Here is a 27,021-nt window from a genome sequence, read left to right as displayed (position 1 = left end):
TTTTCACAACAATCATTACAAATACTCAGAAGAACTGCATCTCCAAAAGAATACTAAGAGTATTTAAGAAAACACTAAGAGATTAAATAAGGGGAAAAAAACCAAACAAGGCAAGACTGTGTAACTTCAGGCACTCAGCAAATTCTGGGGAAAAACAATGTTTGACAGAGGCTAGATTTTTAATTTCCCTAAAATACTTAGACACTTCTACCAAGGAACTCTGCCCCTAGTGCTATTAATAGGCGCACTTGAGAAGATGACTCAGAGAAGGAGGCAGAGGAAAGCCGTCCATGACACTATCCGAACAGTGACGGGCTTCCTCCCCAGGACGGAGCACAGAACGCTTTGGGTTATGCTGATCCCAGCGGCGCAGGGCGGGGCGCTCACAGCCTCTGCTCCACACCCCTCACTGCAGGCTCCATCTGCACTGAGCTGCCCAGGAGACAGGACTGTCAGTCTGTCTGTCTTTGTTCCCTGGAGGGCTCCCTCCTGCACCCCCTGTGACTCTCAGTTCAGTTCAGTTGCTCAGAGCATACGGCTTTTTCGTCTGCAGACCCTCAGCACCCGGCACAGGGCCTGTACAAAGGGCAGTTAAGAACACTCCTGTGTGGTCTGAAACACGCCTTCTGCAGCTGCCAATGCTAGCCTGTTCTGCTCCCTGAGTTTGCAGATCTCCCCCACGTGATACTGTGGAAAATTGCTTTTCTCGGGCAAAACACCTGGAGAGACATCAGGTCCTCCGCGCTCCGTCTCCTCTGAACAGACCGGGACAGGCACACGCCTCTCAGGTCCAGAGCTGCGGAACATGAGCTAACAAGGCGGGCCTCAGGTCCCGTTTAGCAGAGACAGTGCCTCCACAGATTTTTTATTGTCAGAACTACTCATCAAAAACAAAGGTTCCCAGAGCAAAGCAGCTTGGCCTCCTGATCTCCAGGAGCTGTGCCCCCTGCCCCTCACAAGGTGTCCATTAGCATTCAGCAACCAGAATCTCTGCTCCTTCTTCCAGAAGCATCTCCAAAACACACGGTGCAAACACAAACAATGCAATCACTTACAGAAAAGAGAGAGGAGTCCAGGGGGGAGCGAGGCAGCTACATGCTAAGCAGGGAGCCTGCTGCGTGCCGAATGCAGAACAGGTTCACGGAAAATGATTAATTGGAAATGAAAAAATTTCCTCTAACCTAACCACTGTCACACAGCCACGAAGGAAGCAAGGCTGCCCAGTGTCCTGGGGGCCTCCCAGCACGACAGCCTGAGTTATCCTGGATGGACATTTTTAAAGAGAAAAAGGTCCCTGGAACATATCAATTCTAGGAGAAAGAAAAAAAAAAAACAAAAAACGAATGAACTGAACAGGATGCTAATAAGAGGCTGACTCTGGCCAGTACACAGAAGCGCTCCCTCCAGGCCAGGCTCCGCATTACGAGGCGAGGGTTCCAGGGCAGAGGGATGCGGGCCCTGGCTTGACCATCTCGTCCTAGAGGGGAGCTGAACACGGGGCGAGGTCGTGCCAGGTGACGCCAGAGCAGCAGACCAGACACCAGGTGCCCCGCATCCAGTCCTCACTGGACGCCTGCGCGTGGGGCAGGACATGCGAGGCCTCTGGCCCTACCTGCCCGAACTTCTCCAATGGGGGACAGGGCGGCCATGGTTTCAGCCCCCTCTTTATCAGATGGACTCGGGGTGCCCTCACTGCAGGCTGCTGCGGCTCCATAAGCAAGTGTGTAAGGCTGGCAGTGTGATGCCCAGCGCCCGCCAGGTTTCACACACCCATCCCTTTCTGGTCCCCGTGTTCCCGAAGCCTGAGCGCAGAGGCTGGGCTCTCAGCCAGTGGCCTGAGTCTGACCACAGCTGCCCAGTTAAGCCCGACTGAGACAACCAGGGGTTTATTTCCACGCCGAGCACACATGCGCATCACGCCAGGCAGCGTGGGTATGTCTGTGTGCCCCTTCCCGCAAGGCACCAGTGTGGCGCTTAGGACATGATGGGGATTCTGGTAACACCTTCTGAAACGATGTGGAGAACAAAAGAATGCAGAGTCAACTGTCACGTTATACGTTCATATGGGACAAAAGCAGCCATCTTTTACAGACAGCAAAAATCAAAGATGAAGACAAAGAAGCGCGGTCATTCCCCTTAGACACCGAGGACATACTTGGACCGCAGCCCCGTCCACATCTCAGCGCCCTTCCTGCAGCACTGCCCACCAATCCCTCTTTGACTCCAGGCTGTCCTGTGACTCGCTTGACTAACGCAATATGCAGAAGAGACACGGGCCACATCCAAGCAGAGAGCTCCCCAGCTGCTGTGTGGCCTGTCCCTTTCCCTATTTCTCTCCTCCAAACCAGCACATGGCTCACGAGTGAAAGCAAAATGGAGCAAAGCTAAACTGTGGTGCTCACAGAACCTGAACCAGGAACAAACCTTTCTGTTTACTAAACAACTAAGATTCGAGGTCTTTTGTTACTGCAGAGAAACAGCCTAAACTGAATGATACAGAAAGTGATCCAATTCAGTTCCTAGGCCCTAGGCGGGGAGCCAGCAGGGTGACAATGAGAACGTGACCCCCGCCCAGAGGTGGCTCCCAGGGCAGACAGACGTGCCAGGGAATAGGGCTGTCACCACACGAGATGCAGAGGACACGTGGAGAAGCAGCAGGGGGGCAGGGAAGCCCGAAGCTCCCAGGATGAGGAGCAGATGCGCAGGCTGGGTCCAGAGGGGCCCTCCCAAACACAGCAGGGCGCCCCAAGCCCCCGCCAGGCCCTGTGCTGTTTCCCTCCAGCACTTCCTCTTTCTCTTTTTTTCCCTTCTTCTATAGAATATCAATTGGGAACTGGGTGATGAAAGAGGCAGAAAGGGGTGCTTTGTTTTTGGCTTTTAAAAATGCACGACAATTCTGGCAAAAATAAACACTCTTAACCGTATATGCTCATCAGTCATGCTTCTTGGTATCCACCCAAAGGAGCTGAAAACTTATGTCCACACAAAACCCTGCTCATGGACACTCAGTGCTAAAAAGAAATGAGCTATCAAGCCATGAAAACACGTGGAGGAAGAACCTTCAGCGCGTTGTCACTAAACAACAGAGGTCAGCTCAAAAAGGCGACATCCTGTATGCTCCCCACTCTGTGACCTTCTGGAAGAGGCAAAACTAAGGAGGCAGGAAGAGGACCAGTGGTTACCAGGGGTCAGCGGGGAGGGAGGGATGAACAGGGGAGCCCAGGGGACTTTGCAGTGATAGATACACTTCCTTCTACCTTGGTCCACACCCACAGAACACACGGCAGCAAGCAGGAAACAAATAAAACAGCCCCCGGTGAGGAGCCGGTCTGGGGGGTGGGGGCACAGACGGCGTGCGCACGTGCTCTTCTCTTTACATTCAACTGAGAGACTCGCAGCCTTTGCCCTGTGACCCAACTCCCCCCCACCTCTCGGGTTCCCGTTGGCTGCTCTGACCCTCCTCTGGTGCCCGCTCTGCACTGGTCTAGCATTCAGCCTTGCCCTTGACCTATTTGATTGTCTAGTCACTGACTGGCCTTTCCCTCCCAACACCCTCTGGGTTCTCTGAGCCATTGTCCTGTAACACCTGCATCTCTAGTGCCTGGAGAGGACGGAAGCTCTCGACTCACAGGCAGAACCACCCATGGAGCCGGCAGAGGGCGGAGGGTTGGGGGTGCTCACGGCAGCAGGCCTCCTACGACCTGGTGCAAACCCTAGCTCAGACACCTGCCCACACCCAGACTCTCACCAGCCACCACCTCTTCCAGATACTTCCTAAAAGGTCAATCTGACACTCTCGTGCCTTGAATTCTCTTGTGAGCATCCCTTCCCCTCCAAGGACAGATGTGGCTTTGACCGTGACTCACACAGGAGGATTTTGAGCCAGCAGTAAAGCTGTCATTTGTCCTGCAGGTTAAAACTGGAAAGCCCAAATGACACAGACATCTTCAAATGTGTCCATCGTTAAAAATGTACTAAGACTCATTTCCTTCCACCCTGGCATCCAAGGTCCACTAAGTTCCGGCCCAGACGAGTTCACTCCCACCTCCCTCCGCACTTGAGCACAGGAAACACCCACCTCTCCCATCCTAAGCTCCAGTGAGCTGTTAATCGGATGGGAAAAATAAGCCTTGCCCTGGAAAAACACAAACAGTGACCAGCTTCCACTGGTTTTGGAGGGGGCAGCACAGAGTACGGCAAACACACACAGACGCTGCTCCGGCTGATCCAGACTCCCTCTACTCCCGTCAGCTCCCGTGGACATCCAGGACGCTGCCTCGCCCCTGGGGGCTGCAGCCTGGTCCTGCCAGACCCCGAGCCACTCAGGTCCAGGGCCACGCCAGCTCCCAGAGGCGGCAGCAAGGCTTCCCCATCCCGCCGGGCCGCTGAGAGCCCCAAACGGCACCAGCGTTCCCCCGATGTGTCTGCCTGAGCAGCTGCTGAGCCTTAATTATCCGACGAGCGGGGTGACTTAGAGCACAGAGACACAGACACAGAAAACGCTGCACTGCTTCATCTGGTCATTTTCCAAACCCCAGACAGAAAATGCTTATGTGTTTCATCCTGAGCTTATGAAAAAGAGTCAGTGAGTTTTCTTAATGTTGACTGATCTGCTGGGGATGAAAAGGCATGCGTGTGGGGTGCAAGGTGAGATAAGAGGAAAAGATCTAATAATAATGGTTCCATCACAGAAAGCAGATAAGCCAGACACCAATGCCTTCTGATGGAGATTCTTTGCAAAAAAATAAAAATCACGCAATATGATGAAACCTCTAGAGCTTACTACCGATTTAATGAGGAATAAAGAAAAAGAAGTCAGTCACAGGAGCAAGGTCACCACCACCAGAGGCACCCAAGCGGCCACGTCCCCACCTGGGGGCCCTGATGTGGCCCATGGACACTGAGAGAGAGAGGTGCACAGGGACCTACAGACTCAAAACGGACTGGACGCTAATGGACCTCATGAATTCTGATTGCAGGTTTAAAAAGCAAATGACACCAAGGTCACTAGAAATGTACGCATTCGTATGAAGGAACTGTTTGTCTTTAAACATGGGGCGGCACTGCAGTTACGTTTTTTAAAAAAGGCTCCAAGGTTGACGATGTTCATTTTAAAACATGGTATGGCATTCAGTTCAGTTCAGTTGAGTCACTCAGTCGTGTCCGACTCTTTGCGACCCCATGAATCCCAGCACGCCAGGCCTCCCTGTCCATCACCATCTCAAGGAGTTCACCCAAACTCACGTCCATTGAGTCAGTGGTGCCATCCAGCCATCTCATCCTCTGTCGTCCCCTTCTCCTCCTGCCCCCAATCCCGCCCAGCATCAGAGTCTTTTCCAATGAGTCAACTCCTCGCATGAGGTGGCCAAAGTACTGGAGTTTCAGCTTTAGCATCATTCCTTCCAAAGAAATCCCAGGACTGATCTCCTTCAGAATGGACTGGTTGGATCTCCTTGCAGTCCAAGGGACTCTCAAGAGTCTTCTCCAACACCACAGTTCAAAAGCATCAATTCTTCGGCACGCAGCTTTCTTCACAGTCCAAGTCATTGCAGTTAGGATTTTAAAAAGCGCTCCAGTGCTGACAATTAAAATGTTTACAGATGAAATAAGAGGTTGCCTTGAATCTGCTTCAAAATAACACAAGAACATGGGGAAGCTGATGAGGGAGAGACAGGGAAGACTGCCCATGAGTCCCTGGTGTAGAAGCAGGGTGAGAGGTCCTCTTATGGCCACCTTCTGCATATGTTCAAAGTGTCCACAGGAAAGTTTCCCACTAAAAGAAAGAATAAGGACACGCCCCTTCCCTGCAGCTCCATCACTGAAGTGGCCCAGGGGACCCTGCTGGGCTTCTTCCGCCCCTTTGGCAGGAAAGCCGCTCTAGGACCCACGTGGTGTGCTGTCCAGACATGTGACGGGCTCATCTGTTCCCAGAGACACAGCGGTGGGGCCCCCAGGGAGGCGATGCCCAGACCAGCCGATGCCGGGCTGCTGAGCAGGCGGAGGTTCCCTGCAAGGGAGGGTGGGACGAGATGGGGGGTTGGGGAGGGAGCTGAGAAAACATCTGCCATGGTAAATAGATTTATGAGTAAACGAGGGTTGTCATGAAATTTAATTTTAATGGTTTGATAATTAAACAAAAACACAATAATTATCATATCTTAATTCTTCCAGTAAATTTGCTGCTGGGGACACCGTATTTTCTTAAGGAAGTTTACGATGTTTCAGTCAGAAAGCGTTCCATGGTTTCTGGCCATCTTTTGAAACTGGAGGCGGAGGGACGCCCAGGCCTGGGGATACAGCGTAAAGAGGAGTAGGTGACTCCGAGGAGAGGTCAACTGGGAAGCTCTGGGCTGCAGCTTCCACCAACAGCAGGGCCGTGACCGCGCTCACAGGAGGCAGAAACAAGCGCAGCGCCTGAGCCCTGAGCGTGAGGACAGAAGGCAGGAGTGCCTGAGAAAGTGGGATCCTCTTTCCAACACCCCTCAGGGAGAAGTGAACGTTACTACAGGCACCTACCTAGCTCCAAGTCCTGAGGACACTCTCAAGGTCATGACCGATCGCGTGGAGCCCCAGGAAATGGAATCGGTGCAGACCAAGCATCACAAATCGTGTCAGGCGGAAGTGAGGTGAACAAATGGCCCTTAATTACAGAATTAATGTATCAACCAGGCCACAGAACCAGAGATGAGTCACTGATTTCCAAAGGACCTTTCCCAGGAAGAGATGAGGAAGGTGAAAGGTACTTGCTCCATCCGTTTGCTAGAATGCTGTCTTTTAAATGACACGATGAAAAGAGATCTCTCTAAGAAATACAGGGATTAAGAGTGTTATTTCCAGTTTAGAAGCTCAAATATTCAGCCTATGAGGCAGTCCCTCATGCCCCTCACCGGACACTCAGGAAACGCTTGAATCCCTGAACACCCTGGAAGTCGGAGCCCAGATGGCCCCTCCCCGGCCCTCCTCCCCGCCTGGACGGGACAGTGGATCAGTGCTGCTCACGGCTTGCCTCAGGCTGCACAGAGAGAAGGAGGACACAGGGACAACACCCGCTCCCTTACTCCTGCAGCCATCCTAGCGCTCGGCCACGGTCAGGCAGACCTGAGTCCCCTCTGATCTGATTCAGCCTGCTTGTCTGTAACCCGTGGACAGACATTCTCGCGAGAGGGTACTAAGAGGACAGAGCACCGAAACTGCTCCAAACAGCCGGGGCTCGGACACTGCTCTCCGCACTCCAGAGGACACGTTACGCTTGTCCTGGGCACACCTTCCTACCCAGAAGGGAGAGACCCAGGCACCCCCACAGCCCAACTAGAGCTGGCCCCTCTCCTGTGCAATGCCCCAGGTGCCCCAGGATGCCAGGGCTCCACCAAGGGCAGCCTCACGGCTACGCGGCTTTCAGGGGCAGCTTCTTGCTGAAGGGGAGGCTGTGCCACGCTCAACGATCACACCAGAGTCTGAGGACCGCTCACCGCTGGGGGGCGGGTGGCCTGCCCTGCCCACCCCAGGGTGGCCGAGCCTGTCCAAGGGCAGCATGTGTCAGTGCCCGAGGACGCTGAGCTGTGCTGGAGCTGGCTCTGCACGACGCAGGAAGAGCCTGGCGGGGGTTGAGCTCAGGACTCCAGAGGATGGGGGGAGTATGGGGCTCCGAGGAGATATAGCCTGGAGGGACGAGGACCGCAGCTCAGTCTCAGGGTGTCCCACGGCTGCCAGGCAAGGTCCACCCACCACTGCTTCCTCCCCCAGACCAGCTCCATCAGACCAATGGCCCGGGACCCCTCCACGGAGACGGAGCACGTGTCAGAACCAGGCAAGGCTGGAGAGTTCTAGAGAGGAGGCACGGGGACTCCTGCGTCCCGCCAACACAGGACGCCCATGGGCTGGTGGGTCCGGGGCAAGCTGACTCCCCAGACAGACAGGGCATCGTGAGCTTGGCTGTACCCCACCCCCAAACAGCCCGGCTGCCCGAGACCCTCGCCAAGCTGTCATCATTCCCCGGCCAGGGAGGGTCCTGACTTACTCATCCCGATGCAGGCTCCATGGAGCATGTTCTGGAAGCACTGATATTTATTGAATGAATATTTTATGAATGAATAAAGAATGTGTGAGTTAGGAGCATTGAGAAATGAGGACTTAAGCACAAAGCTTAACAAGGAAGAAGCCGGAAGCACAAGAAGGAACTGTGCTGGTTTGTGAATGGGCTCGTTAACAGTGCTGAGACTTCCGGCGCCGCCAGGCATGAGTCAACCTTAGAACAGGCTAGGCGATCTGTACATTTTTTAAAAGCAGATCTTATTATTGGTGTCATGAGACGACCTGAATGGTGCCCTCTGGGATCTCAGGTCGTATCTAAAGGTCTAGACGAGGCAGACGGTCTCCTGCCCCACTTGGAGACCAGCACGTGGCCCAGGCGGCTGCTGGTGGCCTTGACCCCAAGGATGGGGCAGCGCCCCAGGAAAGAGCTGTACTTACGCCCCAGAGCCAGAGCATTCACCGCCACAGCCTCCACACAGCAGCACCTGGTCCCCGCACGCAGCCACACGGCAAGAACCCCTGAGAACAGGAGCTGTCGGGCGGGGCAGGTCCTTCCTCCCGAGGGTTAGGCGGTAAAGCCCTCCCGACTACCAGCCCCGGACGGCGAACACGACTGGGCATTCCTGGGTCATCAATAGGGGCATCAGACGGCCGCACCCTGGGAGCGACCTTGTGTGGATCAGCACGAGATGGTTGAACGGGCGCTCGTGGGAACCGGGCACAAGGCGCCGTCGGAGGGCGGGACCCGTCGGAGGGCGGGACCTCAGCTCCAAAGCATGACGCTGTCGAGAGCAACTAAAGGGCACACAGAAAGAGATACACGACGCGCAACCACTTACGTCATCAACAGACGCCTCTGAAAACAGTGCTTCCTGGGGCCGTAAATAAACACGATGACGCGGTAGTGAAGGGCGGCATGACAATGCCACGTCCTGGAGACACGGAGACCCCCACAGGAGGAAGAGGAAGGGAGGTGGGATGAGGAGCGTCAGGCTCCGCTGCTCGTTCGTTTGCTCGTTTCTTCCCAGTGTTTTCTTATGAGTTGAAAGAATTCCTCAGAGAACATTCTCCACCCATTGTATGACATATCCCGTAACTAACACTTCACTCCGATCAGCTCACCCCGTCCGCCTGCCCAGCCCTCTGCCGGGAATCTAACTTTTTAGGCATTCCCGAGACTAGCGCAGCTATCGCGAGACACCACCCAAGTCCTCCGAGCAACAGAGTTCCACGCGTGCCGACAGTTTTCCTTTTGATACAAAACCAACTTAACGGTGGGACGCACAAATCTTAAGTGCACATTGGCTAAATCTTAACAATGGCAAAACACCTGTGTAACCCACACCCAAATATCGAGTCACACAACACGACCATCACCCAGACTATGCCCTGCGCCCCTTCCTGGTCAAAGCCCACCCTGTCTTCTCCGGAAGCAACGCTCTGCTTTTACCGTCATCTTAGCAGAGTCTTGCTGGTCCCGGGGTCTCAGATGCCTGGAACCATGCTGGGTCAGGCACCTGCGCTCAGCATGAGCTTCCTGACCCCGACTGTGGTGCTGTGTCAGGAGTGCGCTGGTTTTGCCTGCTGAGTAATATTGCACCAGGGAAATGCCACCATTGGGTAGTCCTGCTCCAAGGATATGGACACCCAAGCTCTTTCTAGCTTTTGGCTTGGGACATTCTTTACAGGTCTTTTGTAAACATATATATATATATATTTTTTTAACTTTTCTTGAACAACTAGCGTTGGGATAGCTAGGTGGAGTATGTGCACATTTACTTTTGTAAGAAACTGGCCTCCGTGGGCTGAGCTTGGGTGGCGGTGCCTCTCTCCCAAAGGCCTGAGCCTGGCCTGGCTGCTGCAGCATTAAGTCCTCCGAGGAGCTTCCCAGTGATGCTGATATACATCCCTGAGATCGACACCCAGTGCCCCCGATACAGCTCTCCTAAGGATTTGAAAGTGAAAGGTCTTGCCCAGAGTCTGGGTGTCCTTAGACATGGTGCTTGATGGACATCGGCCGGCTCTCCCTTGACCTTACGACCACTCCCGTCCTTTCCCTGAACCTGAATAAGGACCACAGTGTCTCTGAGAGGGGGACCAGACTGCCCAGCCCCAGGGTCTCAGGGGCCAGCCTGACTCTGCTCCCCCACGGGTGGTGACAGCAGGGCCGGGGGCCTGGGGGACACTTACCGCTGGCACTCGCCTGCGTGCAGGATGAGCTCCTCGTCGCTCCGGGCGCGGACGCTCAGCTCGTGCTCCATGGCGTTGAAGACGTCCAGGAGCAGGTGGCATTGCCGGGTGCTGCGGCGAGAGACAGAGCCCAGGTCAGCATCTTCTGACAAAGAGCACAGTGACTCTGCCTCCCCTCCCCAAAGATCTGACGGTTCTGGGGCACGTCAGAGGTGCGGTTTATCAAAACGTCGTGCCCCCCAGACACAAAGGCTTACGGAGAAGACTCATTCTGAACTGACTGTGAATTCTACACAGTGGGTCTGCACAGGAGGCCTCCTTGATCCTGGGGCACATGCCTATAACCCACCTGTGCCCTTTACACATCAGGTGACCTTGGGAAGGGACCTTGAGTTCTCCAAGCCTCACACATGACCACCAGGACGCCTGACCCAACGGGAAAGCACTCGGCATATGGTGGTGGTCAATAAACAACCACAGCGTCATGGTCCGGGATTTCTGTGGGTGCCAGGTTGGGTACTGAGCAGGGGTACACAGAGAGCCATGTCCACAGAGAACCATGTCCACGCTGCACACACATTGACCAAGAGTCCTCACGGGGACCGTCCCTCAGTCCCTCCAGAACTGTGGATGACACCATGAGGTCACTCACCACCCACCTGAAACCTTCCGGCTTTCACTACTACAGATGGTAAAGCTGCAGAAACCAGGTGCCGACCACCCTAGGCCCCGAGGGGGGTGGCCACTGGATGAAGGTCCACCAAGTAATCGGCTTCTAGAGACTTCCCATCCCAAATAAGATGACGAGCCCTGGAAGGGGATGATGTCTCCCTTTCGTCTACTGACTCGCTTCCTTCCCACTCAGGGAGGAGCAGGACCCAGAAAGCTCAGGGCTTTCGGGGACAATGGGGACAATCACCATGTTATGGGGGGGGTCAGGTGGGGCCTGGGGGTCTGGGAAATGACGGTACATGCTCACTAGCTACATGCGTAAAAGAGAAGTCCAGCCACGCACGCTGCGGTTTGTGTTGGCTTCCATTTGTCAGGGCCCCGTTATGGTCGAATGCTTGCTTAAAACTAACACAGCATCTCAAATGCCAAGTGTCACAGCTGGCGTGTGACAGCTGATCGAGAAGCATCCGCTCATGGAATCCGGGACACCCAGGCCCGAGACAGGAGCAGATAGGGTAGCCAGCAACAGAGGCTGGGCCGTTCTCCCTCCTGGAGGAAAAGGGCAGCTGGATTTTCACAGAAGGAAAAAAAGAGAAGACTCGGAAAAGGATCTGTGCTCCGGGTCATTTTCAGCTGAGCCTTTCTTCAACATGTGACCTTCCAAAGGGCATCGGAACTCTCAGAGGTGCTTCTCCAAGTGTGGTGATGTAAGGTTTCGCTGGTGGTTAAGTGAAGGGGAGACAGGACGCACAGCCACAGGTGCCGGGCTGCCCGCACGTGGTTATCTCGTACAAGAGCCCAGGGAGGTCGTCCTCCCGAGACCCACTGAGGGGAGAGGGGAGGGCGGCTCAGGAGATGGCAAGAGATGCTGGCGGGTGGCTGAGACCGTCCACACCTGGAGCTGGAAATCCTGCAGAGCTCACAGCAGACCAAGACGCGTGTTCCTGTCCAGGCCGCGACCTCCGTCCTTCCCAGAGAAGGGAACTGAGGTGGCGAGGGCGCCGTGACTTGACCAGCGGTTCACACACACACACACAGAGACTGGCATCACTCAAAGGTCACCTGGCACGGGTGAAACACCACATTTTCAAAACACACACCAACTGCGTGCAGCTACTCTCACGGGAAGAAGGGCAGCAGCGGCTGGATCATCCAGCCGTGCACCAGGAGATGTCACCCGACGTGGCTGCGGTTGGTTGTGGGTTCTGTGGGTGGGGATGTCCTCCCAGAGGTGCAGCACTTGGAAAAATGTTCATGAGCTCTGACAGCTGCCTACGAGAGGGCTCTTCACTCAGCCCACAGGAAAATTGCGCTTTCGAGAATGAAGATCTATTCCACCCTTGTCATAACTTCATGAAATCTTTAATCACAGCAAAATCTTTCATCAGAAAGGGGAATTCATAAAACATTTATCAGAGGTGGAAAACTCAAGTGATTATTTTTCTTTTTAAGCAGAAAAGACAAGACTCAAATCTGTGTTGTTTTCACTTGTAGAATATAGTTGTTAGATATAACTGCACAGAAATGATGGATGTCAGAATATAACACTTTTTTTGGCCTCTATTTTTTTCTGACTCAGTGTCTGATTGCGGGGGCGGCTTGATCCAGGGTTTCTGTTCCTCCTAAGTTGGCAGTAAGAGATGTTGGTGGATCTTCGTTTTCTATCTTTTACTCATAAATTAATTCCCTTTCCCAAACTGCCACAGTGCTGTGCTCCACCATCATGTCACTTACTCTGTGTATCTTCCTGTATCACTGTGGATGATTCTCTTAAGCTTTAACCTGGGGCTTGAGTGTATAATTCACTGTTAACTCTTGTGTGCTTTTTGGTTTTATTTTTCCTTTGTTTGTTGGTTTGCTGTTCATTTTTCTGAATCCATCTTTCTGGAGTACAAGGAAGCCCAGGAAAGCTACCTGGAAGAACTGAGATCAGAGCAGAGCTTTAGATCCATCTGCCTGGTCAGGGCACGGGGAGAGGGGTTGGGCAGCAAAGGCCCAGCAGCTGAGAGGAAGCTGAAGTGCAGTCGAGGGCCGGATGAGGCTGCCAGGCGGAAAGAGCAGCACGGCCCACACAGCGAGCAACACGGGCGCGGCCACGTCTACAGACTGAGGATGCACCATTTCCACTGTCCACGAGAAGGACGGCTCTACTTTTTAATTCATATAAATACCTACTGAGTCCCTGTCCCATGTAAGGTGCTATTCTAAGCACTTGGGATATGGAAATCAACAAGAGAAGCAGGGTCTCCGCTTTCACGGACCCCAAATTCTTATGAGGGGGAGTAAGCCTGGAAAGATAAGGGGAATTAAAAGTGAAAAAAAATTTAGTCATATTTCATAAAATAAGGAAAAATGGGTTCAAAAAGGTTGCTGAATACAGATTTAAGACATATATCCACACACAAAATCAATAATAGTATTCCTATATATCAACTAAAAACAATAATAGAATACATTTTTTTAAAAATATATCCACAATAGCAATGCACCTAGGGGTAACTCTAACAAAATGTATACAGGACATTAATGGAAAAAATTCTAAAGTTTTATGGAATGACATTAAAGAGATGTTTTATGTTCAAGAGTAGGAAAGCTTGGTATTTTTAAAGGACTCATTCCTTTTCCATTCCAGTAGTCTTGCCTGCAAAATCCCATGGATGGCACAGACTGGCAGGCTACAGTTCACAGGGTCACAAAGAATCAGACGCAACTAAAGCAACTGAGCACGCACACACTTCTTTCCTGGTTTATACAAATTTAATGCAACTCAGTAAAAAATCTCAACAGAGTTCTGGTTTTGGTCAAACTTGATACACTGCTTCTAAAATCCATATATAAGATCAAAGGCCGAGAACATGTGAAACATCGAGAAAGGTTTTGGAAGGGATCTGACCAGCCAGATATCAAGAACTGCCATAAAGCTGTAATAATGAAGGCCCACAGCAGTGGAGGAGAGATAAACACATCAGGGAAGGAAAACCAACCCAGAAGCAGATCCACGAATGTAAAGTAACAGTAAGTAAATCTGTAACAGCCACACACTGGAAGCATATACATATGTAAGTGAGGATGAATTAAGAACTCCATACCTCACTGCAGGCTAGGTCTCACGTTAACAAGGCTGAGCGAACAGTTCATGGCAGGAGGTAATTACAGTATACGTTTATATCAAGTTTAAAATACTTAAAATTACTCGGTACTGCTGATAATAGTCAACTGGATGGTAGTAGTCACTCTCCGTGAGGGAGAAAGAGAATAGGGTCACAGAGGAGCATGCACAGCTTTAACAGTTTCATTTTTCTTTCTTTAAATTAGAAAAACAGAAGCAAATACAGCAAAATGTAAAGCTTTGACAAACCTGTGTGGTTGGTGATTATCCCCTTTGCTGTCATTCAGTAGCTAAGTCATGTCCAACTCTGTGATCCTATGGACTGCAGCACTCCAGGCTTCCCTGTCCTTCACCATCTCCCCGAGTGTGCTCAAACTCAGGTCCACTGAGTCAGTGATGCCATCCAATCATCTCATCCTCTGTCACCCACTTCTCCTCTTGCCCTCAGTCTTTCCCAGATCAGGGTCTTTTCCAATGAGTCGGCTCTTCGCATCAGGTGGCCAAAGTATTATAGCTTCAGCTTCAGCATCAGTCCTTCCAATGAGTATTCAGGACTGATTTCCTTTACGACTGACTGGTTGGATCTCCGTGCAGTCCAAGGGACTCTCAAGAGTCTTCTTTTCCAGCACCAAAGTTCGAAAACGTCAATTCTTTGGCACTCAGCCTTCTTTATAGTCCAACCCTCACATTCATACATGACTACAGGGAAAACCAGAGCTTTGACTAGACGCACCTTTGTTGGCAAAGTGATGTCTCTGCTTTAGCCTTTCTGTACATGTTGCTTACACTTAACGTGTTTTCTAAGAGATCTTTTTAAAGTCACTTAGAATGTTGCCTCAGCCTGGGCGCCCACTGCCCAGGAAGCTGAGACTGAGAAGAGGGTGGGGTGGGAGTGGGCGTCTGGGGAGGGGACACCGAGGGGAGCAGGTCAGCGGAGGACAGGGGTTACTTGTCGAGCAGCCCCCACCGCCCAGCTCAGGCTTCCCTGCAAAGAGTCAACACCCCACACTCGCTGCAGGCCCTGGGCAGGGTGAGCACCCATGCTTCAGCCTCAGAGAAGACCCTCAGAACATTCCAGAAATCAAGAGCTACCCAGCAGAGTGAAGCTGAGGTGCCGTCAAGTCACCCTGCATAAATCTGGCTGCCACAGAGATGGCTAGTGTGGGACGTGGGCTAGGACTTGAGGCAGAGAACAAGACACGCATGATAACAATTTTTTTTTTTTAATTAAGTGCATCTCCTGAAATCTTGGGCTTCCCAGGTGGCTCAGTGGTAAAGAACCTGCATGCCAATGCAGGAAATGTGTGTTTGATCCCTGGGTCAGAAAGGTCCCCTGGAGAAGGAAATGAAAACCCACTCCAGTATTGTGCTGGGTGTGTGCTTAGTCGCTCAGTCGTGTCCGACTCTTGCAACCCCATAGACTGTAGCCCACCAGGCTCCTCTGTCCGTGGGATTCTCCAGGCAAGAACACTGGAGTGTGTGGCCATTCCCTTCTCCAGGGGATCTTCCCGACCCAGGGGTTGAACCCGGGTCTCCTGCACTGCCGGCAGACTCCACCGACCGAGCTACGAACAGCACTCTCACCCGGGAAATCCCACAGACAGAGGAGAATGGCAGGTGACAGCCCATGGGGTCGCACGAGTCAGACACGACTTAGCAACTGAACAGCAACCTGAAATCATAAATAGAGACAACAACTGACCTCAGAGGTAAGGGCGAAGGAGGGCCTCTCTGAAATAGCATTTCACTTCAGACCCACACAGTAAGAAGGCGATCGTCTGAAGGTCTTGGAGGAGTGCTTTCCAGAGAAGGCAGTTAAGGCCGAATCTTAGAGCAGGGTGGAATCAACGGACAGAATGAGCCAAGAGCAGAGAGGTGCAAAGTTAATGCCAGAGTAAAGGTCGTGTAAAACGTTCAGGATGACTTGACTGGACCTGAGCGGATGACTGACATGAATTGGTTTATGCTTTTTAAAACATGAGGAGTTCTTACTCTGGAAAAGATGGAGTAAGCACAAATAACCCATCCCCTGTCACCCCTACTGAATCCAACTATAAATCCTACATACAAGGCAGGCAGCAGCTATCTAATGGTCTGAAAAGTAAATTATAGAAGGTGGATTTGGGAAGGAGATCTGAAATCCAAGTTCCTCTGAACATCATGAAAGGGTGGGAGAGGAGGTCCTCTGGGCTTGTTCTTTTTTCTCCTTTCTCCCAGCCCCCAGCCCCCAGGCAGTACCTCTATGAAACAGCACCATGACGGGAGTCATTCAAGACCAGGACACCAAGGGACCCAAGCGGCCAGTCCCACAAGCACAGGGCCAGTCCCCATCACTTTGATTCCCCCTCTCTGTCCTCTGACCAACAGTCCCATACACAGACACACAGCAGGGAACTCAAACCCTGGCTTTGCTGTGGAGAGACAGGGAAGGCAGGCCCCTGGACAGTGCTGGGGAGACTGTAGAAAGGACAGAGGGGAAGACAGTGGCTTGCTGAAGTGGTACTTGACCTGGGCTCTCTGTGGAACGAGCATGGAGGGACAGATCCTGAGCGGCAAGCCATGGGCTCCAGTAACTGAGCTCCAGGAAGGCACCCACGGGATGGCCCAAGGAGCACCGCAGACTCAGAAACCAGCAGTGCAGCCCGGTCCACAGCAGATGCCACAGAGCCGTGGTGCAGACCACCCACCAAAACAAAAATACCCACGTTCCCTTCAGGACGCAAGCAGGGCCCCAACATCTCACAGCAATCACGCAGCATAGGAAGAACCCGGGAAAAAGCCAATTGCAATGGAAAATAAAAATCAATAGACTACAACTTCAAGATGACAGTCTTATCACAAGAAGACTTTAACCATGTTCTGCAAAGTAAGGGCAGACACACTCGAAACAAATGAAAAGATAAAATCTCAGCAAAGAAACAGGAGATGCAAAGAAAAAGCAAGGAGAAACCTGAGGAAAAACCTGAACTGAAAGTTTCACCAGGTGGTGAATTACCTGAGGAACTGAGGGGATGATCTGCTGTGGAATAAGAAAGGATACAGAATAAACAGCAAGTACCTGATACTTAGCGAACATTCCACCATCAAAATGGCAGGATATCCACACTTGTCAGGTTATACCCAACATTTACCAAATTAAACCATTTCTAGGCCATGCAGGGAAACATCTCTAGCGACTTTGAAAGAATAAAAATCACGCAAACATTTTTTTGAACCACAAAGGAATTAAACAAGCATACTTGAAGATAGATTAATAATATATCCAATGGAAACACTGGAGGGAAAAAAGGGGATAAAAACAGTCCTATGAGAGAAGAAAATCTCTAAAAGTCATGTCATAGGAGTTTGAGATGAAACAAAACAAAACGCACAGTTTTTGAAAAAATTATGGCTGAAAATTCCCCAGATTTGGCCAAAAAAAAAACACAACACATCAATGTACAGATTCAGGAAGCTCAACAAACCCCAAGCCGTATAAATTTTTAATTTTCTATATCCAGAAACATCCTAACCAAGCTAAACTTTAAGAAAGCAAAAGGAAAAAAGTCTTCGGCAAGAAGTCACCTGAAAGCAGCCTGAGTGAACAGCACACTTGGTGCAGGAGGAGAAATTCAGAGTCTGAAGATTTCTTATCAGCATCCAGTTTGGTCACTTAAAGGGTGGAATATCTTAAGTAAGTCATTTAATTTCTCTGAACCTCGGTTTCCTCAGTAAAGACAAGAATGCCTATGTCGTGGAATTATTAAGAGGCTTCAACAGAAAAAAACAATGACAACAAAAAGAAGAAAAATGAAGGAACTTTGTAAAAGTACAAGCAGAATACTGCATAAACAGGAGGGGTGGTGACTGTGATTAACTTGGTTGCAGTCAGTGGGGCAGCAAGAGGAAACACACACAACCCTGCCAGCAACACAATCCCAGCTAATGATTCGATACTGACTCAGCAAAAAGTGAACAGGAGAAACTCCTATGCCAAGGTCTGAGTCTGTCTAAAAACATGGCCCCACGCCCAGAAAGTTAAGTGGTGCTTTCTCCCCAAGTCTGGCTGAACTCTTCTAGGCCTCCAGGGTCCACACGTCACCATTCCATCGATCCTAGGGGTGCAGTATGTGAGTGAAGACACAGCCAGCCTGGTAGTGATAGCCACGCAGACCTTTGGCCAAACCCACGTGGACAGAGGAACCTGGCAGGAGCTGTCAGGAGCTGGACACGACTGAAAGACTGACACTTCTCTTTCTCCGTCCTGAAACTGGCTACTAATTTTTCAGGAAAGACTGATTGATAACAGGCAGTTAGTTAGTTTAGTCGCTCAATCGTGTCCTACTCTTTGTGACCCCATGGACTGCAGCACGCCAGGCCTCTCTATCCATCACCAACTCCCAGAGCTTACTCAAACTCATGTCCATTGAGTTAGTGATGCCATCCAATCATCTTATCCTCTGTCATCCCCTTCTCCTCCTGCCTTCAACCTTTTCCACATCAGAGTCTTTTCCAATGAGTCGGTTCTTCGCCATCAGGTGGGCAAAATATTGGAGTTTCACCTTCATCATCAGTACTTCCAATGAATATTCAGGACTGATTTCCTTGCAATCCAAGGGACTCTCAAGAGTCTTCTCCAACACCACAGTTCAAAAGCATCAATTCTTCGGCAGTCAGCTTTTTTTATAGTCCAACTCTCACATCCATACATGACTACTGGAAAAACCACAGCTTTGACTAGACAGACCTTTGTTGGCAAAGTAATGTTTCTGCTTTTTAATGTGCTGTCTAGGTTGGTCATAGCTTTCCTCCAAGGAGCAAGCGTCTTTTAATTTCATGGCTGCAGTCACCATCTGTAGTGATTTTGGAGCCCCCAATAATAAAGTCTCTCACTGCTTCCATTGTTTCCCCATCTATTTGCCATGAAGTGATGCCATGATCTTAGTTTTCTGAATGTTGAGTTTTAAGCCAACTTTTTCACTCTCCTCTTTCTCTTTCATCAAGAGGCTCTTTAGTTCCTCTTCGTTAGAGACCATATATGTGTGTGCTCAGTCGTGTCCAATGCTTTGTGACCCCATGGACTGTAGCCCACCGGGCTCTTCTGTCCATATGGGTGGAGAGGATGGAGAGCTTTCTTGTAAGTCTTAAGAAAGCCAGGAAGCTTATTCAATCTAATGTGAAAGTCGCTCAGTCATGTCCGACGCTGTGACCCTATGAACTGTAGAGTCCATGGAATTCTCCAGGCCAGAATACTGGAGTGGGTAGTCTTTCCCTTCTCCAGGGGATCTTCCCAAACCAGGGATCGAAACCAGGTCTCCTGCATTGCAGGTGGATTCTTAACCAGCTGAGCCACAAGGGAGACCTTCAATCTAAAGTGACCCCAAAACAGAACAAATCATCGGAATGTTTTTCTGATGATATGATCTCACCTTCACTCCTGCCACACAGATTACGGAGCTTCCAAATCTTGCTGAAGACTCTGATAGTAGATTTACTGTCCATTAGAACCAAGTTTCCCAAACAGTGATGTGATGTCCCCTTTCCCAAAGGGGACTCATGCCCTGAGGAAGGGACAGACTCGTGCCTATGTTTTGGAATGAACACTTCAGCATCGCCTGGAGAAAGAGGTGGAAAGGGAGAAACTGAAAGCAGAGAGACTCTGAAAGGCTGTTGCAACTATCCCAGAAAAGGGAGAGGAGGCTGGCCTGAGGGAGACAGGTGATACGCCTGAGTCAGTCCAGGGCTACTGAAGTGGAAAGGACAGATCTGGTGACCGGTGGAAACACGGGAACATTTCCCTGTGGTCGGCTGACACGCAACCCGGCCCCTGGGGAGGATCTCAGGAGGGCCCTGAGATTGCACATTACTGAAGAGCCTCTGTTTCTGAGCTTTTAGTTAGTAAGTTTTAAGATGTTCCCTGTAGTAAAAGGAAAAAATTTTGAAATGGTGAGAATCAAAAAGACACGGGATAACCAGCGTTGGCAAGGACGTGCAGAAAACTGGAACCTTCGTACCCTGCTGTTGGGAACGCGCAGTGGCACAGCCGAGCAGGAAAACAGTCGGGCAACTCCCTAAATGGTTAAACAGTTACCATATGATCTGGTAATTCCACTCTGAGGGATACCCAAGAGAAATGAAAATGCAAGCCCACACAAAAACTGGTACATGAATGATCATAGCAGCATCATTCCCACCAGCCAAAAGGTGGAACCAACCCAGGACTAATGAACGGAAAATGAAATGCCACACATCCGCACAATGAAATGCTGTCCCACATAAAAACAAATGACATACTGAGGCCTGCTTGTGGATGAACCTGGACAACGCGATGCTAAGTGAAGAGAGCCAGTCACGTTTTATAAATTGGTAAAACAGGCCAAGCTACTGAGACAGAAAGTAGACTGAGGTGGTGCGGGGTGGCAGGGAGGAGGGAGACAGGAGGCACTGCTGACGGGCACGGGGCTTCTGCTGGGAGAATGAAAAGCTCTAAAATCAGACGGTGGTGATGGCTGAACAACTCCGCGACTAAACCCAAAACACAGAATTACACAGCTTAAGTGGGTGAGCTGAGCGGTATCCAAACGTCGCTTCCATAACGCTCGGGCGTGCAGGCAGCGAGAGCACAGGGGTGCTGGAGACGGGCTCTGCAGGCTGGCGGCTCAGCCCCACGGCTGCTGCACCTCACCAGGGCCCAGCGCTCAGCATCGCTGTGGTCTTGACACACACGCTCTCTACTCCATTACAGCATCTGCTGTGCGTTCGTAACGGACCACAGGAACAGGAGAAGAACCACAAAGCCCACACGTTAAGAGGGGCATGAAAACGAACGCTGGGACACCTGGGCCCCAAACCCAAGGCAAAAAGGTGACGCAGCCTGACAGCGAGGGCACAGCCAGCCTCTCATTCTCTGGGCACAGTCAGCCTCTCATTCTCTGGGCACAGTCAGCCTCTCATTCTCTGGGCACAGCCAGCCTCTCATTCTCTGGGCACAGCCAGCCTCTCATTCTCTGGAACGAACACAAGCCCAACTCATAAAGGGCGGAAACGTGCTTACGAACGACAACCTGAAATCATGGTTCGTGGGATTGGCATTTGACATTATGATGATTAAAACTCTGAAAATGCCAAATGCAAAAATTCCAAGTGGAAGGTCACAAACAGCTCTGGCCAGTTATTGATGACAGACAAACTACCTTTTAACATACACTCAATCCCTAAAGCAGGTATGACATGGGCCTTTTTAATTGATGTTTATAAACCATACTTGCTAAGCTGTGGCTGACTCTTGGTGAACCCCATGGACTGCAGCACGCCCAGGCTTCCCTGTCCTTCACTATCTCCATGAGTTTGCTCAAACTCATGTCAAGTAGTTGTAAGTTACCTGTTAAATAGAAACAATCTTTAAATCTGTCTTTAAGCAAAGAATATTGATAGTGTTTTAAAATGAATGTTGAGACATAACATTCAATAATATAATGGTTCAAAACAAAATTAAAATAATCGACAGTAATAATTTAATAATGTATACAATTAAGACATAAAATAGGACCCTTTGAGGTACAGCTGTGAGTGGGAACAGAACAATGAGGGGTGATTCATGGCCTGGACAGCCCCTCAGTGACGACACTGGGGACCAGAGGAAGCTCACTGCCACGTCAACCTAGATGACATGTCCAGCGGCTCCTGCCACGGCCGGCGTTGGGGGTGGGGGTGGGGGGTCGCAGCTCCTGCCTGTACGGATCTACACTATTTAACACCTGCAAAGAGGATGAGAAGTGTGCTCGTCACTTCAGTGAATAACACCGACAGGAGCAGGAGAGGATGAAGCAAATGCAGTAAGTCATTCATCTCCTTCCAACTGGGGGCTCTGTGAGTGGAACAGAAGGAGAGGCAACCCTGGGGCAGGGGCGCGGGGCAAAGAGCAGCCCTGGGTTTTGAGGCACAAGAGTCTTCCTGATGTTCAGTCATTTTTGTGCCCCTCTTAACATATGGCCTTCATGGTTCTCTTCTTGTCCCTGTTACACGTGGTCTGTTACGAGCACAAACCAGACAGTAAAGCACAGAGGAAATGATGTGCTCGTCAAGACCAAGTGAAGGAAAACTGATGACTAAAGAAATAGGAAATGACTTGCTCAGGACCACAGAGCAGATGAGTGGGAGAATCAGAATCTGAAATCGGAGGCAGGTACACTGGGTTCTGAATCCTGCGCTTGTTAAAATCCTAATTCTTGTTAAATTAAAAACCCATTCAAATCAACACAGCAACCTGGGAAAGATCGACCGTGATAAAATCTAGCACTGAAAGTGCCTTTATTACATGTCTGTGAGCACGGGCCGCCCACGGCGTGGAACAGTCCCACCCCATGGGGGGAAATGGGATTTTTCTAACTGGCCGGGGAGAAGCACCGTGGTGCGTCAGGCTGTGTGATTTCTGTTAATAATGTAATAACTCCCACACCTTACATCCTGGCTCAGGGGAGTGCATTTCCCACAGAGCTCAGAGCAGCGATGTGTAAGATTGGATCATTTATCCTGACGGTCTGGGAAGAAATTGCTCCTGAGGAGGGGAAGGCAGGGTGGCCCCATCCATTTCAGTCCGTCCCCAACAACATTAGCAGGCGGCTCAGTGTAAAAAGCGAATCTCAAAGGTAATTGATCTCCTAAATAAAAGTTAGCTGAAACCCAGGTACACCCCTGAAGGAGGATGGTTTAAAAAAAAAAAAAAAAAGGCAAAGAGAATTCCACCTGCCATCTATGCTGTGCTTTGGCTCCGGGAAAACACTGGCCCCTCCACTGTTCACTTTCATTCTTTCATCCCCCATGAAGGGGCAGAGCTGGTGACCACAGCAGTGGGGACAGAGGGCTGAGGCTGGGAGAGATCCAGAGACACTTCCACAGACAGAGTGGGTAAGGGGGGCCCAGGCTTCTGGAAGCCCACTTCAGAGCACTGTGATGGGAAGCATGGGTTTTGCTGGAGAGAAGACCAACATTCAAATGCATCTCTTTTGTTCATTAATGTGCAACCTGGGGTGAGTTATTTAACATCTGCATACAGCAACACTGACTTCAAAGGGTTCTCGGGAGTTTAAATGGGACACTGCACAGTGGACTGAGGGCATGACTAGGAATAGGGTGGGTCCTGAATAAATGGGATTTCCCTACCCTGACTTCTAGAACTCTATCAGTAAAAAACTACCAATGAGAAAAACGGCATAAATCATCAGTATTAATGAGAGGGGCACTGGTGGCTCAGCTGGTAAAGAGTCTGCCTGCAATGCAGGAGACCTGGTTTCTATCTCTGGGTGGGGAAGGTCCTCTGGAGTAGGGAATGGCAACCCACCCCAGTATTCTTGCCTAGAGAACTCCATGGACGGAGGAGCCTGGCAAGCTACAGTCTATGGGACCACAAGAGCTGGACGCAACTGAGCGACTATACCACCGCCGCTGACGAGAGGAGCCCAGGAGCGAGATGTGATAACTGAGCGGCTATACCACCGCCGCTGACGAGAGGAGCCCAGGAGCGAGATGTGATAACTGAGCGGCTATACCACCGCCGCTGACGAGAGGAGCCCAGGAGCGAGATGTGATAACTGAGCGGCTATACCACCGCCGCTGACGAGAGGAGCCCAGGAGCGAGATGTGATAACTGAGCGGCTATACCACCGCCGCTGATGAGAGGAGCCCAGGAGCGAGATGTGATAACTGAGCGGCTATACCACCGCCGCTGATGAGAGGAGCCCAGGAGCGAGATGTGATAACTGAGCGGCTATACCACCGCCGCTGATGAGAGGAGCCCAGGAGCGAGATGTGATAACTGAGCGGCTATACCACCACCGCTGATGAGAGGAGCCCAGGAGCGAGATGTGATAACCTTTGGTATTCTGGTTTCAGAACAGGGTTACGTGAGTCTTTATGCCAGCAATAAGGCTGTCTTTTGATGAATGTATAGCTTCCTTTTGCATCAAAGTCAGCTTGAATGCCCATAAAGGCTCCAGCTAACATGGATTCGGTCATCTAGCTGTGCATCTGTGTCTGCAGCACCTTGCAGTCAGGGTATCTGGAAGCCAGTCTGTCACGGGCAAGCTGTGAGACTGGGAAAACCACAGGCCTTCTCTGGGCCTCACTTGTGATGCAAATGTGTGGCGCCTGGCCATCGCTGGGGATGCCTGACTCTAAAACGGCCCGAGACGACAAGACAATTCTCACCTGGGAGCGAGATGAAAACCAGAGTCCACAGAAAACCGTGTCATGTCAACCGGAACAGAGTATAGATAAAATGAATGATAATTCTGCTGTATTTCAGGCCAACGGTTTATCCAGATCTCTACAGAAACTGGAGCATAAATATCAGAGCGGGCACTCTGAACTCTGTCCAGTATGCACTGGGAAAGTCTTCAAGCCAGACAGTGATGTGGGAACATTTGTCTTTACGAGACGACACAGGAGCAGGCTGGAGGCAAGGGAGTATTTCTAGAGTCCTAAGGGAGGATGGCAAACCTCAAGCCACAGGATCAGAGCTCAGTGAGACTGAGCAAGAAAGGAGAGGGATTAGAGGAAATCAAACGTCAACCCACATCAACCCAAGAGCAGGGAAAAGAAACACGTAGGCCAAAAGGAAGAGAGTGAGGCCGGCGACCAGGAGCCAAACAGCACGTCAGCCCACCAGCAGCTCTTCCAGTGCTCCGCACCAAACCACAAGGCAGCAATGCTTCTCATCTTAAATTGTCATTAGGAGCTGCAGGGGCCATGACATGGAAGCCAGAGAGCAACAGGGGGGAACGAATCCAACTTGGTGACAATCTGCGCTGCTTCTCAGACCTAATTATGTGAGCGGTGGCAGCAGGAGATGAGGGGACGAGAAAGAGGTGCACGCCAGGGTGATGGTGGAGCGGACTGAACACACGGGAAGGGCCTGAGAAACTCGAACAGCATCTGGCAGGCGTCCCGGCCAAAGCTCCCTGCCGGCAAGTGCTTTGATGCCTTTTACAAATTCAAAACAGAGGCGAGCGCTGGCAAGAGAGACCATTACTCTGTGGATTGAAAAAGTGATAGATGATGAAATGAGATGCTGAAAAGCTCAAGCTCAGCCATTGATTCTCACTGAGGCCATTCCCCGGGGCTGGGAGAAAAGCAGTCTTTCCTATGAACTCAAACTGCACTTACTTTTGGCGGGGGAGCGCTGTATCACTCTAAAGAGAGTTTTCTATCGACATTAACATCCCCCCGTTATACTCTGTGAACGACAGAGCCCACGGGTGAAGGGGGCTGCTGTACATAACGGTCTCTCCCCTCATGGTCAAGGACGGACAGGTAAAGACAGCCTTAACTCCATTAAGCATAAGTACCACTAGGCCAGTCCATGCTACCGGAGAGGTAAGGTGTCCCTGGACAGCGGGATGTGGAACCACCCGGGGGGTCAGGACCTGCCTTCCGAAGGCTGCTCACCACCTGGGCAGGAATCCAACCCCACAGGGTCTCCAGGTGTCTGCAGCCCCACCCAGCACTATTCCCAGGTCACACAGGTCAAAGTTTGGAGTGAGAAACTGTCATTCTCTCACCTAAGGGAGGAACAACCTCTAGTACCTCTGGCCTCTAATGGATCTGAAGGAGACAAACTGATTTCTTCCTCCCTGAAGGAAGGCTAGTCCGGGAGAACCAAGCAGGAGGAAAAGCCTCCCCAGGCAGGGCGCTCTGGGCAGCACGGCCCACCCTCCCAATGGCTGGGGACTCCAGGAAGCGCGGGCCGAGATGCTGGATGGCCGGGCCCTGCACAGTCCTCCTAGGAGGACAGTGGGACAGAGACAGGCTGGACTCCTCCAGGAGCGTCCAAGGCACAGAGCCATGTACCGAGTCCCTGCTAATGGACACCTGCACCGGACCGGAGTGAGGCCTGGGCTCGGGACAAGGAGCGGGCCTCCACGACGACAAGCAAGCACGCTGCAGGGAGGACGCGATCACCACAGCATGGGCCAAGAGGGAAGCCCGCCCACCCCGTCTCCCCGAAGAGGCATTTCCCTGCACTGCCTGTTCGTCTGATGAAGACCCGGGGAGGCTGACCACCCTGGCACTCTGGGCGGTGGGACCAAGACGAACACCACGGCCAGAACTGTGGGTGCAGCGCCGTCAGCCGCGAGAGCAAGGCTGGCCAAGAGCTGAGGTGCACGTACCTGGTGGCCGGCAGGGTGCTGACCCGCGTGAAGAACACAGACGGCTCCACCTCCACGTGCAGCCCCAGGGCCAGGTTCCTGTAATACCCTTCAACGTGGCCTGGGCCTCCGGAGTATTTGAAGTTCAGGACAGCTTCCAGGGTCTAAAAAGACGGAAAGGAAAAAAAAAAAAGGTCACTTACTACTCCCTGAGCCGACCACCATCCAGCCACGTGGCCGGCCTCCCTCAGGTGAGGGGAAGGTGACCCCGGCTGGTGAAGCAATGGGCACTGGGCAGCTCCACCAGGGTGGCCACTGGCACCTGACCCTGGTACCATCTTTCCTCCAACAATGCCCCGCAGCTAACAACATGCACGATTCTCAGCCTGCAAACACGAATGGAGAGAAACTCGAGGATGATTCTGTGATGGGATCTAGCATTTCAGAGAGACAAGTGCATTTCAGTCAGCATCATTTAAACACACAGATCAGGTTGTGGGGGTGGGTGGGGGCTTCCATGAGGGAGCTGGAGCATGGCTCCTAGGCTAACAGTGAGTAAGGCTGATGAGCCCCAGACTCATGCAGATAAGGTCATGGGGCAGCCATAGAGCCAGAAGGCCAAGCAGGAACAAGTTCCTTCCAGGAGGGACATGGTGGGGACACCCGACCAGGGGCAGAGCCGGCCCCCACACAAGCCGGCAAGGAGTCAGTTCACGAAGTCAGTCAGTCCATGAACTTCTGAGGGCTGAGGAGGGGCTCTACAGATAGTGGACATCCTCCAGATGTGACGACAGTTCCCGCCCATGCCAGGCTCTTCTCCAAGGACCTCCCCTGGGGGACTGGCAGGGGCAGAGGTGCAGGGGAGCCTCCCTGGGTAGTACAGGCCTGGAGGAT

At 51.5% G+C, this 27,021-nt stretch overlaps 1 protein-coding gene across 8 annotated transcripts in view; it reads right to left on the bottom strand.

Annotated features, from left to right (window-relative positions):
• Nucleotides 1-27,021, bottom strand: part of TRAPPC9 (trafficking protein particle complex subunit 9) — a 386,159-nt gene that overhangs the window by 133,615 nt on the left and 225,523 nt on the right. For 3 of the 8 annotated variants that reach the window (XM_061438516.1, XM_061438518.1, XM_061438517.1), the window contains 3 exons: nucleotides 26,149-26,291; nucleotides 10,222-10,332; nucleotides 8,871-8,963 (listed from right to left, as the gene is read on the bottom strand). In XM_061438516.1, the coding sequence (XP_061294500.1) occupies nucleotides 8,871-8,963; nucleotides 10,222-10,332; nucleotides 26,149-26,291 (347 nt within the window). Of the gene's footprint in view, nucleotides 1-6,096; nucleotides 6,803-8,870; nucleotides 8,964-10,221; nucleotides 10,333-26,148; nucleotides 26,292-27,021 lie in introns of those variants that run through there. The other 5 variants (XM_061438519.1, XM_061438520.1, XM_061438522.1 and 2 more) reach the window with 3 other exon arrangements.

This window comes from Bos javanicus, chromosome 14, assembly GCF_032452875.1.
Source record: "Bos javanicus breed banteng chromosome 14, ARS-OSU_banteng_1.0, whole genome shotgun sequence".
NCBI classification, from domain to species: Eukaryota; Metazoa; Chordata; class Mammalia; order Artiodactyla; family Bovidae; genus Bos; species Bos javanicus.
Note: the sequence above shows the minus strand (reverse complement) of the source record. Positions and strands in the feature narration are given on the sequence as shown.